A 14,342-nucleotide genomic window follows, 5' to 3' on the forward strand; every position below is an offset into this window, starting at 1 on the left:
TTCCTCTCCCGTGCGTTCTTCTCCAGCTGTTCTAAGGAATTGAACCAGTGGGAGCCTCTGACGGAATACGGCCAATCGAAGGGCCACTCGAACCCGTACCTCATGCTGGAGTGCGCCTGGAGGGTTTCCAATTGGGCCGCCATGAAGGAAGCCCTGGTACAGGTGAGTGCAGTCACAACGTGTATTTATACACATACGACCAAAAGTCACTGAAACCTGTGGCGGTATGCGGGGAGGCAGAAGTTCCAGTGGAGCCTCTCAAGGCTCGAACCCAGTGACCAGTTTCCCCTCCTGCCAGGTGCCCGGGGGGATAATGAGGGAGCTGACTGCAGCGCTGTGGAAATGCGCTTCAGCCTTTTGCTCGGTTAATTTATTGGTCTTGTGTTTCCGAAAACAAAGCGTAGACGGGTGGCAGCTCGTGATAGCACCTGACACATAACAAATACGCCTGCTTTGCTCCTTCAAGGAGACTTGGACGCAATCCACCGAGCCGCTCTGTCTTAAGGTGACACCTAATTAAATTGTCTGGATGGCATCACCAACGCCGCTACATCCCTTCCTGTTTCCTTCCTTCCTTCCTTCCTTCTTTGCTCTGTGTCCCTTCTACTTTCTTCCGGGTTCCCTTTTTTGTCATCAATGCCCTCTCGTCCCGCTGCTCTGCTTTTAGCGGCGAACGTGCACGGCGTGAATAATCACCCGAGCTGCTGGGTGATTTGTTTTATGGCGGAGGAGAAGAGCGAGACGCTGCCCGCTGCTCGCCATCTCAGAGGCGACGTCCAACCGCCCCTCGCTTTCGATTAACGCCGGCTCTTGATAAGGGCGTCGCTGTCTCCGGGGTATTCGTCAACCCCGCCCTCCCAATAAGTGAGCTCTAACCGGTCCTTGTAATCTTCTACCACTTTTCCTATTTTTATTTTTTTTTGTTCCTGTCTTTTCACTTAAAAAACGCACAATGGCGAAGCTGTCGGGTTCGAGGGTGCCGCCTCCCCAGGGCTGTTGTTTGTTTAGTGTTAATTCACTCAGCGATTAAATCGATAGCGGGGGCCTTTTCCCCTCCTCCGCCTCTCTGTCAGACTCGGCAGGTTGATTAGTCATTAGTGCAAAAGTCCTGCTGAAACCCATCAGAAAATGAATTGGAAACCGTGTTGTGTGCGTTTGTGTTAAATTGTGCAAGGAAAGTGTCATGGGTCTTTTCCCCTTGGATGTTCATTTAATTAAAACCGCCACACACGCTGTAAAGAGTGTGTGCGCTATTCTGCACGGCGTCATGCGGACAACCGAGCACAAGAAAATCGCGCTCAACAAACACCACAAACACACAAACACTTTGTGTTTCCTTCAACAGAATGTCAACAATTCCACTTTCACTTCTGTGTTCTTTTACTTTTTGTTTTTTCTACATTCGGAATCTACAGTTAAATGTCCATTTGTGACTCTGCTGTTCCCCGAAGAATCCGTTCGCAACGTGCTGCTAATGTGTCATCACACAAAATAGTTGAAAAAAAATCAAATCATTTATTTGTCGAGGAGATGCTGACAAGTGTGGAGCTTTCAGCTTTGTGTAGCGACGCGCTAACGGACCCCGTCTGCTTGACGTTCCCAGGTGGAGCTGAGCTGCCCCAAGGAGATGGCGTGGAAGGTGAACATGCACCGCGGCTACCTGGCCATCTGCCACCCCGAGGAGCAGCAGCTCAACTTCATCGAGCGGCTGGTGGAGATGGCGTCCAGCCTGGCCATCCGCGAGTGGAGGAGGTTGCCTCACATCGTCTCCCACGTCCACACGCCGCTGCTGCAGGTCGGTGTGCAAAAAGCGCAGTCGGGATAGAGGAGGGAGGTCCGTCCTCATGCGATAAGCGCTTCAAGAGATGCGTGTTACGCAGCAGCTCAGGGGACGGCCTCGGCCTCCTCTCCGCACTCCCGCCTGGTAGGATTGAGATCCAAAAAACTTTTGAGCCCCTTTTGATTCCACCGCGGGAGATTACAATAGACGAGGGCAAAGATGAAGAGGGAGAAAATGGAAAAAGGGTAGAGCGAGCAGAATGGGGCGACGGAGAGAGAGAAGAGGAGGACGGCAGTAACAGCTAGTTCAGAATAGCTGTAATTACTTCACTACCATCAGATACCATTTGATTAAATACCTGCTGAAGAATTACATTTACATGATGAATGGCACAGTCTGAGTGAAGGTTAGAACAGGGCCATCAGCTGATATTAACAGATAATTGTGAAAATATTGTATTGCCTAATTAATTTTGTTTTGGGAGATGCGGGTGGGGTTAAGTCATCAGCAAAGCTCTTATTCACTGAATGTATCTTTTCAAAATGGGTATTTGAATTGGCTGAGTACGTTCCTTGCTATTGTGATTGTGCGCTTCGCCGTGCGCGCGCGCGCTCCCATATGTGCAGTCCAATTATTTACCCCCAGCCGAGGGAAAACAAGCTATTTATTCCTCCGCTCAGCCAAGCGGCTTGTTGTAAATCTCCATCCCAAACTCCACCGGCTCGGAGAACGAGAAGCTCCGACCGTGCAAATACAGAAGGGTCCCAATACCGCTCCAATCAAGTTATCATCAAACCCCAGCGCTCTGCAGTGACTGACGATCAATGGATTATCACCCACGCTATCGATTATGAGGGCCGGCGTTAATATTGATTGATGAGAAGCTATAATGGAATGATTGATTATGTGTTCACACAGCGGCTTTGGGCCAATCAATGGGGCTCAGAGTGAGATAGAAACCCTCCATTATCATTTTCACACTTTCCCTCCATCTCTTAGTCCTTTTTCTTCTTTGCCGTTTTGAAGCAGATTAGCCATTGCAGTACCGAAGGGAAATTCTCCCCGCTAAATATTTTGGATGGCGTGAAGAAATATCGCTGGAAGGTGTTTTTAATGCCAACTCTTTTTTTTTTATTTTCACAATATGCATCTTCCTGTTAATTATTCCACGAAATTGGCCCGAGAAGAGAAGCTTGTTGGCGGAATAGTGTATGAATGCGGAGGCTTGGCTGGTTTTCCCCTTCTGGTATGTCTGCAGAGGTTAACGTGTTCGGTCACGTTGATCCGTCCGCGGAGGCTTTCAGCCCGCGGGATTGTCGAGTCGGAGTCTTGAGCCAGAGGCCTGGAGGAGGAAAGCAGCTGCATCTTCTTTCTCCACCTCTCACCTCATCTTTTGTGTTACCTTCCCGTGGTCACTTCTTCCTTTAATGCAGCACAGTGTCGCATCATGTGGCTTTCTTCTTCTTTCTTCATGTACAGTTTGCAAACATTTTACCATCCCGACTATTTATTTCTTATCATCCTCCTTAAGCTCCCTTTTTTTCATAAATGCTTTTAGATATTTCAGTAAGTTCTTCATGGTACAGTTCACCAATACTACTGTAAAAATATGAAGAGACATAAGGAGGAGTTGCACAAAAGTATTTTTATTAACTTATTATGAATATCAAAACACTTAAGAAAGTACAGCAGAACACTAACCGTTTACATGAGATAAAAAAATAGAAAATAAGTAAATAACTAATCAATTGACAGCAAATGGACTAATTCAGTGTTGAAGCATTTATTTTGTGAGATGTGTAGACAAAATGTTAACAAGATTAAGTGCAGCTGGTGGAGCCGTCTGGACCAAAGCGTGAAGCGGGCCGGAGATCACGGAACGTTGTCGTAAACAAATGCGTCGTCCATCAGGAGCGCAGGAAGCTTTCGCCATGTGGCTGCGCTCCGCGCGTCGTAGAGGTTTAAAGACTCAACTGAGTGGCGTCGAGGTACTGTGTGATTTATGCAACAAAAGGTCAAGAGCTGATTTACGGTCCTCGTTGGCCTCCCGCAGGCGGCACAGCAGATCATTGAGCTGCAGGAAGCGGCCCAAATTAACGCCGGGCTTCAGCCGGCCAACCTGGGCCGCAACACCAGCCTCCACGACATGAAGACCGTGGTGAAGACCTGGAGGAACCGGCTGCCCATCGTCTCTGACGACCTGTCCCACTGGAGCAGCATCTTCATGTGGCGCCAGCACCACTACCAAGGTACGACACACACACACACACACCAGCAGACCCAGTACCGCCTCCCTGCGTGAGGACCGGCGCTATTAAAGGGTGCCACTCGCGTGTTAGTTCCAGGAAGGGGTCCTTTTTAAAAAGGACACATGTTGCAGGATCCCCTCAGGGTCTCTGTACTTTTCCAAATGTCAGCTTGCTAAAGCACTCTCGCCGCAGGACACACACACACACACGCGGCGTCTATATTTACCTTGCTCAGTACCCACACCTGCACTTTCAAACCAGAGGCAGCCACTGCAAAATGTGACGTCTCAAGCAACTCCAGCTCCCACTCGCAGCGTGAGGCGCTGAAATAATGACGGCTCTGCTTCTGCAGCAGAATGCCGATGAAATCCACTTCATTCATACCTGACAGCCTTCAAACTTTACGTCAAAGTGAAATGGGATTTTCTTGGCAATACGTGCCGGCTCCCCAGTGCCCCCCTCTGCATTGTGGCCGCGGCGCTTTCAGAGCGCCAGAAGATCCTCGGTGTTCGTATCGCTCTCTGCTTCCACTCTTTGTCTTCGTATACGACTCTTGTGTGAGGACAGAATTGACGCTGGTTTTGTCCCTGTCCACAGCCATAGTGACGGCATATGAGGCGAACACGCAGCACGATCCCAACAACAACAACGCCATGCTGGGGGTTCATGCCTCGGCCTCTGCCATCATTCAGTACGGCAAGATCGGGCGCAAGCAGGTACGGCAGCCTCTTTGGGCACGATAGGTGTGGATCGATGAGCGGCTCGCCGCTTGTTTTCTAATTGTTTCTGTGAATCGTGTCCCCGCAGGGTTTGGTGAACGTGGCCCTGGACATTCTAAGTCGAATCCACACCATCCCCACCGTGCCCATCGTCGACTGCTTCCAGAAGATCCGGCAGCAGGTCAAATGTTACCTGCAGCTGGCTGGCGTCATGGGCAAGAACGAGTGCATGCAGGTAGGCCGCCCCCATGCTGCCAACGTCGCAGTGCAAGCCAGCGTGGTATCACCACGGACGCTAGCCGCAGTTAGTTGTTGATGCCAATACATTTGAGCCAAAAGCCTGTTTGGGAGAACTTTGTCCATCGTTGACGATGTATTACAATTATGTCACTCTCCAGAAAGGGCACACGTCATTTAGTCTGCGCAGTCCAATTATGTGAGATGAAAACACGATAAATACATCGCACCATGTGACACCTGCACCATAATGCGGCACAGCTGCACGGCATTTGGACCGTGCTAATGCGTGCTCCAATTCCAAATCCGCCGGCCCCCTCCTGCAGAATAACACAGTAGATGCATTGAGTCGAATTAAGTACTCGGGTGGATCTCTGTCCGCAGTGGCTGGAGGTGTAGTTAGTGGTACTCTGAGTGGGAGGGAAGGCATTAAGAGCAAGAGTTCGGGGCGGCTCCAGGTGACAAGTTATAGCGCGGAGACTTGGAATGTAACTCGGGATCTTAAGCCCACGGAGCGCTCTGATTAATAGAAGCAGTTCAGCGCACCACAAGTCATTAAAAGTGCCAGTAGACACTATTCTCTCTCTCTCTCTTCTATCTCATCTCCTCCGGTTCTGCCTCTCTCTCCCGCCACATGTCGTTTGTCACAGCGGTACGTAGGGGACACCTAATCAGAGGCTCGCCGTAATGGAAGTCTAGTTCCCTTAGCGCTCTCTTTTTTTTTTTTTTCTTCTTCTTCTTCTTCTTACTTCTTAATGAACACCGAGCTGTTTGTTTGTTAGTTTCAGTTTCAAACGGAAAACAATCGTCCTTTTTTCTTTTTAGGGTTTGGAGGTGATCGAGTCGACGAACTTGAAGTACTTCACCAAGGAGATGACGGCGGAGTTCTACGCGCTGAAGGGCATGTTCCTGGCTCAAATCAACAAGTACGACCATCACGGCTGCACATTTCACTTTCGCTCGAGCATCATCACGTTTTGGCCCATTTTAGATCGGTATCTTTTTGTTCCTTTTTGGGGTTGTTTTCTTTCCGCTCTGAATCCACCATCCCGTCCGTCACCGTCTTCCCTTTTCTTCACTGTGGGAGCCGTACGTTTCATGCGCTCGTCTCACCTCGAGCCGACGTACCTGTATGTGTTATCTTACATCTACGTCACCACTGTTTCAGCGGCCCACAGTCTTTAGCACCCCTCCCCCCCCCGTTGAACCCGTCGTCTTTGACGTGTCACGGCTGCCTCGGGGGTGAGAGACAAATTGAGGGAGGCTTATAAAATGTATATGCAGCTCAATAATTAACTGGAGGCAATTTGCAGGAATCTCTGGGATCAGCAGAACTTGCCTGCACCTCAGCGGGGTTTATTGCAATCATTATGTTTCCCTGCACAGAGTGTGTTTGGGGGGGGGGGGGGGGGGATTAACAGCGGAGTAGGGTTTGTGTGAGTAAGGATTTTGGGATCATTCAATTAAACGGGTGTCAGAGTTTTGACAGCCGTCTCCTGTTGAGTCGGGTAGTAGAAACTGTTAATGTACTTTTACACCGGCAAAGTGACGGAGGAAACCCCATTACGTATTACTGCAGGGTCTTCGGCTTCGACTCCCATAGCAATCAAGCTCCCATTTCTTAATCACATGCCAAAACGCCTTTTATAATAACACATTTTAATTGATTGGCTTGGGAGACTTGTCGATGGAGGTAAGCGGGAGTAGTTTTGGAAGCCCATTTACCAACTGTGGCTCTGTAAAGTAGTTTTTTTTTTCCACGAGAGGCCCGTCTTGTTTTGACTGCAGGGTGGTGCGTCTCAGGGTGCCCCTCCTACTTATTTTTTAATCAATGGCGTGTAACAATTATTCAGACAGGGTGCCAACGTCTGGTTTACAGCCCCATGGTGTGATTAAAACCTGGCTGATTCAGCATAAATGCTGCAGTCGAAACTCGAGTCCCCTGCTGGATTTCCTCCCTGGCGGTTTAACCCTTTTCTGGTTGAATACTCCAGTGAGGAAGATGTCTCCAGCACGTAGCACTCGATGGTGTGTATGAAGATAAATACAGACGTTCCACCGAGCTTCTTTCCGGGAGATGTTGAGCTCACGCGTCACCCAGCGTTGCTCGGATTGATCTGCACAGTACGATGAGGTTGAGCTCGACTCGTATTCCAATTTAACAAAGTGCCTAAACCCTCGGTGACATTATTTCATGCTGGGTTAAATACTCACTCTGTAATGCTGATGGGGGGGGGGGGGGGCCTTGAAGATTACGGCGACTGAAATATGGTGCTTATTGATGTGCAGTGCATAATTCAGAATGTGATCATCATAATCTGTTTCTCGCCCACTCCATCTTTCTCCTTCTCTTACGCTCCTTCGTCTCTGCTCTTCATTCATCTCTCCTCTCGCTTCCTATCTACTTTTTTCCTTTACCCCGTCGTGCTCTCACGCCTTCGCGGCCCCCCCCTCCCACCCGTCGCTCACTTTAGTTGTCCGTCCGTCGCCCTAACGCCTTTTTCGCCTTGTCCAGGTCAGAGGAGGCAAACAAGGCATTTTCAGCTGCTGTGCAGATGCACGACGTCCTGGTGAAGGCCTGGGCCATGTGGGGGGACTACCTGGAGAACATCTTCGTCAAGGACCGCCAGCTCCACCTGGGGGTCTCCGCCATCACCTGCTACCTCCACGCCTGCCGCCACCAGAACGAGAGCAAGTCCCGCAAATACCTCGCCAAGGTGGGAAGGCGCCCACCCCCATTCTGTTCCCCTCTCAGACAAGTGGTGATTTGATTGATTACAGTGCAGCAAAACCTTTATGAGTGACCCCCCCCATTAATGGCTTCCCCCAAAACTCCACTGTCCTGACCCTCTACCTGGTCCGACCTTCTCCGGCAGTCAGGCCGATGTCACGTGACAGTTGACTCCTGTGTGGGAGTTAAAGAGTTGGACCCCCCCTCACACAGACCAGGTCATTCACTCCCCCGTCCTCCCAGAGGTTCGGCAAAGAAAGATCTCCATTTCCTCTCATTGAAGGTGAAGCACGGAGACACGCTGTGCTCTGCCTTCCTGCTCTCAGCTGAAGTGGCAATTATTGCAAATTGAGCTAAATTCTAAGAAGGTTTTGCTGCTTCATTAATACACTTCAACAAAACCGCCTCTTGCCCCCCCCCCCCCCCCCCACCCCTCCATTATTAATTAATGAGCTGGAGATGGCTGAGAGGTAAAAAAAAAAAAAAAATGAAAAGCCACCAAACTGCCTGCTGGGTCTCTGCTTTCAAAGATGCACCTACGAGTCCGAAGAGAGAGATTCATCCTGACAGCAGAAGGTGGGGCTGAATACAAAATAAAAATAAACATGGTCTGGCCACGTCCACGTTTAGCATCGGGCATCACTGTGATTATCTGTTCTAATCACGGCTGCCAAGCTGGCAGCGCTCGGACCTGATGGGTGAAGTGAGATGACCAGTCATTACCAGTAATTATACACAATCTGTTTCCCCCGCGGTGGCTGGCTGAATAGAGCCCCGCCGGGGGGGAGGGGGGGGTAGTAATGTCTTCATTGTAATGTAGAGGCACACGCGATCACCCTGGGAGGGGGAGGGGGGGGGAGATCACCTCCACATTGGCTCAGCTTTGATCATGGCAACGATTGCCAAGATGTACTCGCTCATCGCTCTGCTGCTCCCCTCCTGAGCCGGGCTCTGATTAATGGCTGAGACCTCAGCGCTTGGTGTCTAAATATAGTTACTATGGGACGTCTTTTTCCTTTTGTGGTGCCTTTTTGTTTGTTTCTTGCTACTTTTCTTACCGGCCTGCTGTTGTGTTGGATGTATTCGCTCCCCATCGGCTGGTTGATCAGAACACTGTGTGGTTATTGACGACAACCGGCTACCAAATGCTTTCCTTTTGCAGTCCGGTCACCAGCTTGGATTATCTATTTATAACCTGTATAAAAGTGTGTGTGAGAAAATGACCCTAATGCGGTGATGTATATTCAGTAAATGATGGATAGATGGATAGATTAATACTTTATTGATCCCTCAAGAGGGAAATTTTGGTATCACAGCAGCATGTACAGGGAAGAAAATAGAATAAAAAGATACACATTATATACAATATAATAAGAGAAATATTAAATTAAATAAACTGAAACAAAAGAATAACCTTCCAAAAGAGACAATGATAATAATTTATAAAAGGAGAAGAGGAAAGAACAGCAACATAACAGCAGTACAGGGTTATTATTGTCGTTGTCATTGACTAGACCATACAGCTGGGGGCGTGGCTACCTTGTGATTGACAGGTTGTTTCAATGGCGTCGTCCGGCCTCCGTGGCGTTTTTGTGTTACGGCTTTAACCTTTGCTCACATGTTTCTGTTCTTCTTTCACCCGTAGGTGTTGTGGCTCCTCAGCTTTGATGACAAGAACACGCTGGCAGATGCTGTGGACAAGTACTGCATTGGGGTCCCGCCCATCCAGTGGTTGGCATGGATACCGCAGCTCCTCACCTGCCTGGTCGGTTCAGAGGGCAAACCTCTGCTCAACTTAATCAGCCAGGTGAGCCTCTCCCAAAGCCGGATCTCCATTAGGCCCAGATCCTCCTTTTCTCTTCTCCCAACTCCATCAATGCAACCGTTTTTTCCCTCCTGGCTTCCTCTTTCATCTTTTTGGGGCAGCACATCTGGCCTGTGTGTGTGTGTTTGCGCGCATCAGCGCTCACGCACGTCTTACCAGTTCGAGATAAATTAGCTGCATTCACGCGTAGCAATGTGGCCTTTCTCCTGCTTCAATATTTACCAAATTAAGCATTCTAATTCTTCTACAGTCCCCTGGCACAGCAATTTATTTGCTTTCACCAGTCCCCGGTGAATTGGTTTTTAAATTATTTGTTTAAGAAATGATTATAAAGCTAATATCGGACGCATCCGCACTGCGGGAACACAGTTCGTAATTAAACCCAAGACTAATTTGCTTTGCTTAATGGAGTATTATTTCCGCACAATTTGAAGAGGGTGATCTTCACAGAGTAGTCAAACAGCCTCTTCTGTCCCACAGAGGAAACGTGGGGAGCAGAAAGATGTGGTTTCAGTTCACAGCTGGGCAGTGTGATATATATATATATACATAGATGTTTACCGAAGTTGTAAGAGTGAATTTGACACGTTTTTATTATTACAAAGCTCAAAGTTGTGCCCTCTGAGTTCCTGCGAAGTCACAAAAAGTCGCACGTGTCTTTGGCATGAATATGGATGCAAATCAATGGGTGACTAGAGACTCTCCACTCCTCCCTCTGGTCTGCATCGCCACCCTGGTAATGGCTGAAGGGTGAAAGGTCAACGCCCTCTTTTCTTCCTCCCCCCTTTGTACGTAGAGCGAAAAGCACATTTCGATGCGTGGCGGCCTTTGTCTCTGCTGCGCACTTGAATCATTTATTTATGAGTCGCTGCGCCGCGGCGGGATGTTTAAAAAGTGCATGTTGAAATATTGATGAAGGTGAAGAGAACGCGCCTGGGGCCAGGCGGGAAGATGAATCAGAAGTCAACAGAGGAGCGCAGCTCCCCCGAGTCTCGCCCTCGGCCCACCTCAGCCTCTCCAAAATGTGACGCTTCTTATCTTCCCATTAGCAGGTTGATCTCTGGTCCCTCCTCTTCCTCGCCGCTTCCCTTCCTCTTTTATCTTGAGTGCTGCTGTTGGCTGTCACGGATCGTCCGGTTACTCCTGACTGTCTTATTTCTCATCTCAGTGGCGCATTTTCCATTTAAAATCTGTCCCTCTCCTCTCTGATTTTAATCACTGGGAAAAGGAGCATCAGGAAAAATACACATTTGCTGTAAATGGAATCTAGAAAATAAATTGAGTTTGCTCTTCCCGTTGCTATCGTCTCCCACCTGCCGCTGCAGCAGCCCACCGCTGACCAGCTGTCCACGTAGCGTCTCTGCCTGTGTGGACTGAGGGACATGTGGAACAGGCGAACAACAGGATGTTCTAGACCTCTGCGGGACGACCCGTTCTGGGCCACTTGTCTAAATTAGAGTTTCCGCATGTCGAAGGAGAGTAGAAAGAGTCCGAGAAGCATTACAGGTTCTCACACGCATTTAGCCAGAGGCTGAAGTATGAAGACCGCTGCTTCTCTCTCTTCTTCAAGCCCACTTGGAGGCGTATTGAACTCCGTTTTGTCGTGGGGAGGCGCAGGTGTCTCTTTCTGCCCGGCAGGCGCGTGGCGGGTCGAGAGGGATCAAGTAGCGCTGTAACGGCAGCTTGTGAGACCCGAGAGAACATTGTGGTTTGGTCTTCCATCGATATCCTGAAGCTGCGTATCTCCAAATCAGTTTGCAAAAGGACAATCTGCTTATTGTTCTACTTTTAGCGAAGAACGTTTTACATTATTACACCAGGAAGTACCACAGCAAACACACAGACAATCCCACTTTATGAACAAATCCAGCCATATTTGCTAAAAACACACGTTTGTAGATTATTAAGCATGTTTGAAATCTTGATTGTAATCCGTGTCTTATCGATAGATAAGTGTAGACGTGTAGTTTCCCTGGAGAAAATGACTATTCTCCGCTTTCTCGAGTGTTGGGCAGCTTTGTATTCTCCCTTCAGGCCTCGCTTTGCAGTCACAACCACTTGTGTCACGCGAACATCAGTGTTGAGTCTCCCTCTTTGCTCACGGTGTTGCTGCTTGTTTGAGCGTCTGCTCGGAGCCGTTGAACGCGGTGACCTCACTGCCGCCTGCGCTCGCAGCATGAGAGAAAACACGTATGCAGCTACTGACTCACAGTTCATTAGTCACCGACGACGTAGCTCGGATGCTGCAGAGCGCCGTGCGGCTAACTAACCCCGTCTCTCCTCATCAAACTATCCACCGCGGTGAATAAACCCGCCACTACTTCATCAAAGCAGCTCAACTCCACACAGTTTACGGTGATTTTTTTTTTGCAACTTTTGCATCTCTTTCGTCCTCACTTCAACCACGAAGCTTTCCATCGTTGTCGGGGACAAAGTCTTGTCGGCTATTTCATCATCAATCACATATTGTAATACAGTCATAACTTGTTTTTATAACTTTACCTCCCCTGACGCAACGCTCCAAACACTCCTTGTGCTCCAGCAGAGGTCTCGGCTGTAACAGGCTGATCTGTCTGTCTGTCTGTCTGTCTGTGACACAAGTGCACAAACTCTCTCTCCTTCTCTCCCTCCCCCCCCCTCCCTCTTGCGGTCCTGCGGGGGAGTCTTTGAAATGTAATCTGTGACCCTCTTTTATCTGCAAGGTGGGACGAGTGTACCCCCAGGCTGTCTACTTCCCCATCCGCACCCTTTACCTGACACTGAAGATCGAGCAGAGGGAGCGCTACAAAAGTGGTAAGTAAATATGTCTCTTTATCTCTCACCATCAACCCTTTTTATATAATATATATATATATGACTACGGAAGATGCTCTTTGACCGCTAACGTCCTTTCATTGTTACTCTACTCTAACTCTCCCTTTCCTCCCCTTCCTCACTCTTCTTCCCACCAGATGCATCTGGACAGCAGCAGCCCAGTTCTGTGGGCGCTCAGCCCCACTCGGGGGCCTCCGACCCGGGGCCGATCCGGGCGACCGCCCCCATGTGGCGCTGCAGCCGGATCATGCACATGCAGCGGGAGCTCCACCCCACCCTGCTCTCCTCCCTGGAGGGCATCGTGGACCAGATGGTGTGGTTCAGGGAGAACTGGCACGAAGAGGTGAGGGCAGCGCCGGCGCTGGTTTAACCTGCGTCTGACTCGGTGAATGTTTTCAGCAGGAACATGATACGGCTGGTTGTGTGTGCAGTCCGAGTGCACGTTGTGTGTGTGTGTGTGTGTGTCACGCCACCCGGTTCCCCCCAGCCCCCGGCGTGCCCCCGGCGTGTCTGATGTGCCGACACATCTGTTTAGTCTGAAGTGTTATTCTGCGTTGCCTCTGAATTGGTCCTCGCTGACTGAACGTCTTCTGCCGTGAACGTGTTTCATGTTCCAGAACTGAGCGCCAGCTCCGGATACGAGATTAATTGTGAATTTAGTAAATTCCCTCATTGCCCTGAAACTGTTGATGTCGGTGCAGGAGGAACGCCGTCTAACGCGGAGCTCGGTGCCGCTGCAAGTAGTTTGAGCCAAGCTCTGGCGAATCCACTGAGGGTAGCTGTTCTGTGGGGGGGGGGGGGGGGCGAGGGCTGAGACGGGTGATGGATGGCTGCGCTGAGCGCGTGGGATGGGGAAAGGGATTAGGGCCGGAAGTTTGTTGCTGTGTGCACGTATCTGTGATTATCTGTGAGGGTTCTGGGCGCCCGGCAGCAGCTGCAGGCTCTACGCTTCATCTCCCCCCCCCCCCCCCCCCCCCCGGGTGAAACCAGTTACTGTATGGCTTCACTTTTTCTTTTCCCGGAGCGGAGCGAGGCCCTGGTGCTACGGAGGTGGAAAGTTGGATCTTCTCGGCTTGCATTGCGCGTTGACGCTCCCGCGGTCCTCGTTATTTCCTTCCCTTCATATTCTCTTCTCTCTCCCTCTGCAGGTCTTGAGGCAGCTCCAGCAGGGTTTGGCCAAGTGCTACTCGGTGGCCTTTGAGAAGAGCGGCGCCGTGTCCGACGCCAAGATCACGCCGCACACGCTGAACTTTGTGAAGAAGCTCGTCAGCACCTTCGGCGTCGGCTTGGAGAACGTCTCCAACGTGTCCACCATGTTCTCCAGTGCCGCCTCCGAGTCGCTGGCCCGCCGGGCCCAGGCCACGGCCCAGGACCCCGTTTTCCAGAAGATGAAGGGGCAGTTCACAACAGGTGCGTGAGCTTTTAGGAGAACCCCTGAAGAACGGGAAGACGAGCTCTGCAGAGCTTCTTTACAAACCATCGTTTCCTGTGTTTGGCTTTTTGAACTTCCTTGTTTGTTCACTTTGTATCCGTGGCTGTCGACCATCTGAACTTTGTCATAACACTTGGAAACGCGACGAGGGTTCAGCCTCCGACAGGGCGCGACATCTCGCAGGTAGCGACTCGCGCGGCGCCTCTTGTCACGCGAGGAGCACTTGTGTCGCTATGTGCGAGCTGGAGTTGAAGGGAGGAGAAGCATCGCGCCTCTGCCATGTCATTAACGTTTCCAGCCATGTGATTTTAACTAGGAGGGTGGTGGATGGTTAGAAGCGTGTGTGTGTGTGTGTTTGTGTTTGTGTTTTTCCTACACTTGTGTGCACACGCCCACAAAGGTTCTTTATTATGCACCCGTCAGCTGTATTTCTAATCCACGCTGGTGCAGCACTGCGGCGATGATCTCAACGAGCACCGAGCCGCTCACAGGTTTGATGAAGCGAGAGAAGACGCTCCGGTCTTTCGCCTCAGCTGAAACCACGAAAACAACAAC

The 14,342-nt window shown here is 50.1% G+C and overlaps 1 protein-coding gene across 2 annotated transcripts in view; it reads left to right on the forward strand.

The window, feature by feature from the left end:
- trrap (transformation/transcription domain-associated protein) overlaps positions 1–14,342 on the forward strand; it is a 56,933-nt gene that overhangs the window by 34,950 nt on the left and 7,641 nt on the right. For both annotated transcript variants that reach the window (XM_078102587.1, XM_078102588.1), the window contains 11 exons: positions 27–162; positions 1,604–1,795; positions 3,834–4,029; positions 4,627–4,745; positions 4,837–4,983; positions 5,811–5,911; positions 7,501–7,702; positions 9,362–9,523; positions 12,244–12,334; positions 12,493–12,698; positions 13,504–13,765. In XM_078102587.1, coding sequence (XP_077958713.1) covers positions 27–162; positions 1,604–1,795; positions 3,834–4,029; positions 4,627–4,745; positions 4,837–4,983; positions 5,811–5,911; positions 7,501–7,702; positions 9,362–9,523; positions 12,244–12,334; positions 12,493–12,698; positions 13,504–13,765 — 1,814 coding nt within the window. The remainder of the gene's footprint in view (positions 1–26; positions 163–1,603; positions 1,796–3,833; positions 4,030–4,626; positions 4,746–4,836; positions 4,984–5,810; positions 5,912–7,500; positions 7,703–9,361; positions 9,524–12,243; positions 12,335–12,492; positions 12,699–13,503; positions 13,766–14,342) is intronic.

Source organism: Gasterosteus aculeatus, chromosome 5 (assembly GCF_964276395.1).
Source record: "Gasterosteus aculeatus chromosome 5, fGasAcu3.hap1.1, whole genome shotgun sequence".
NCBI lineage: Eukaryota > Metazoa > Chordata > Actinopteri > Perciformes > Gasterosteidae > Gasterosteus > Gasterosteus aculeatus.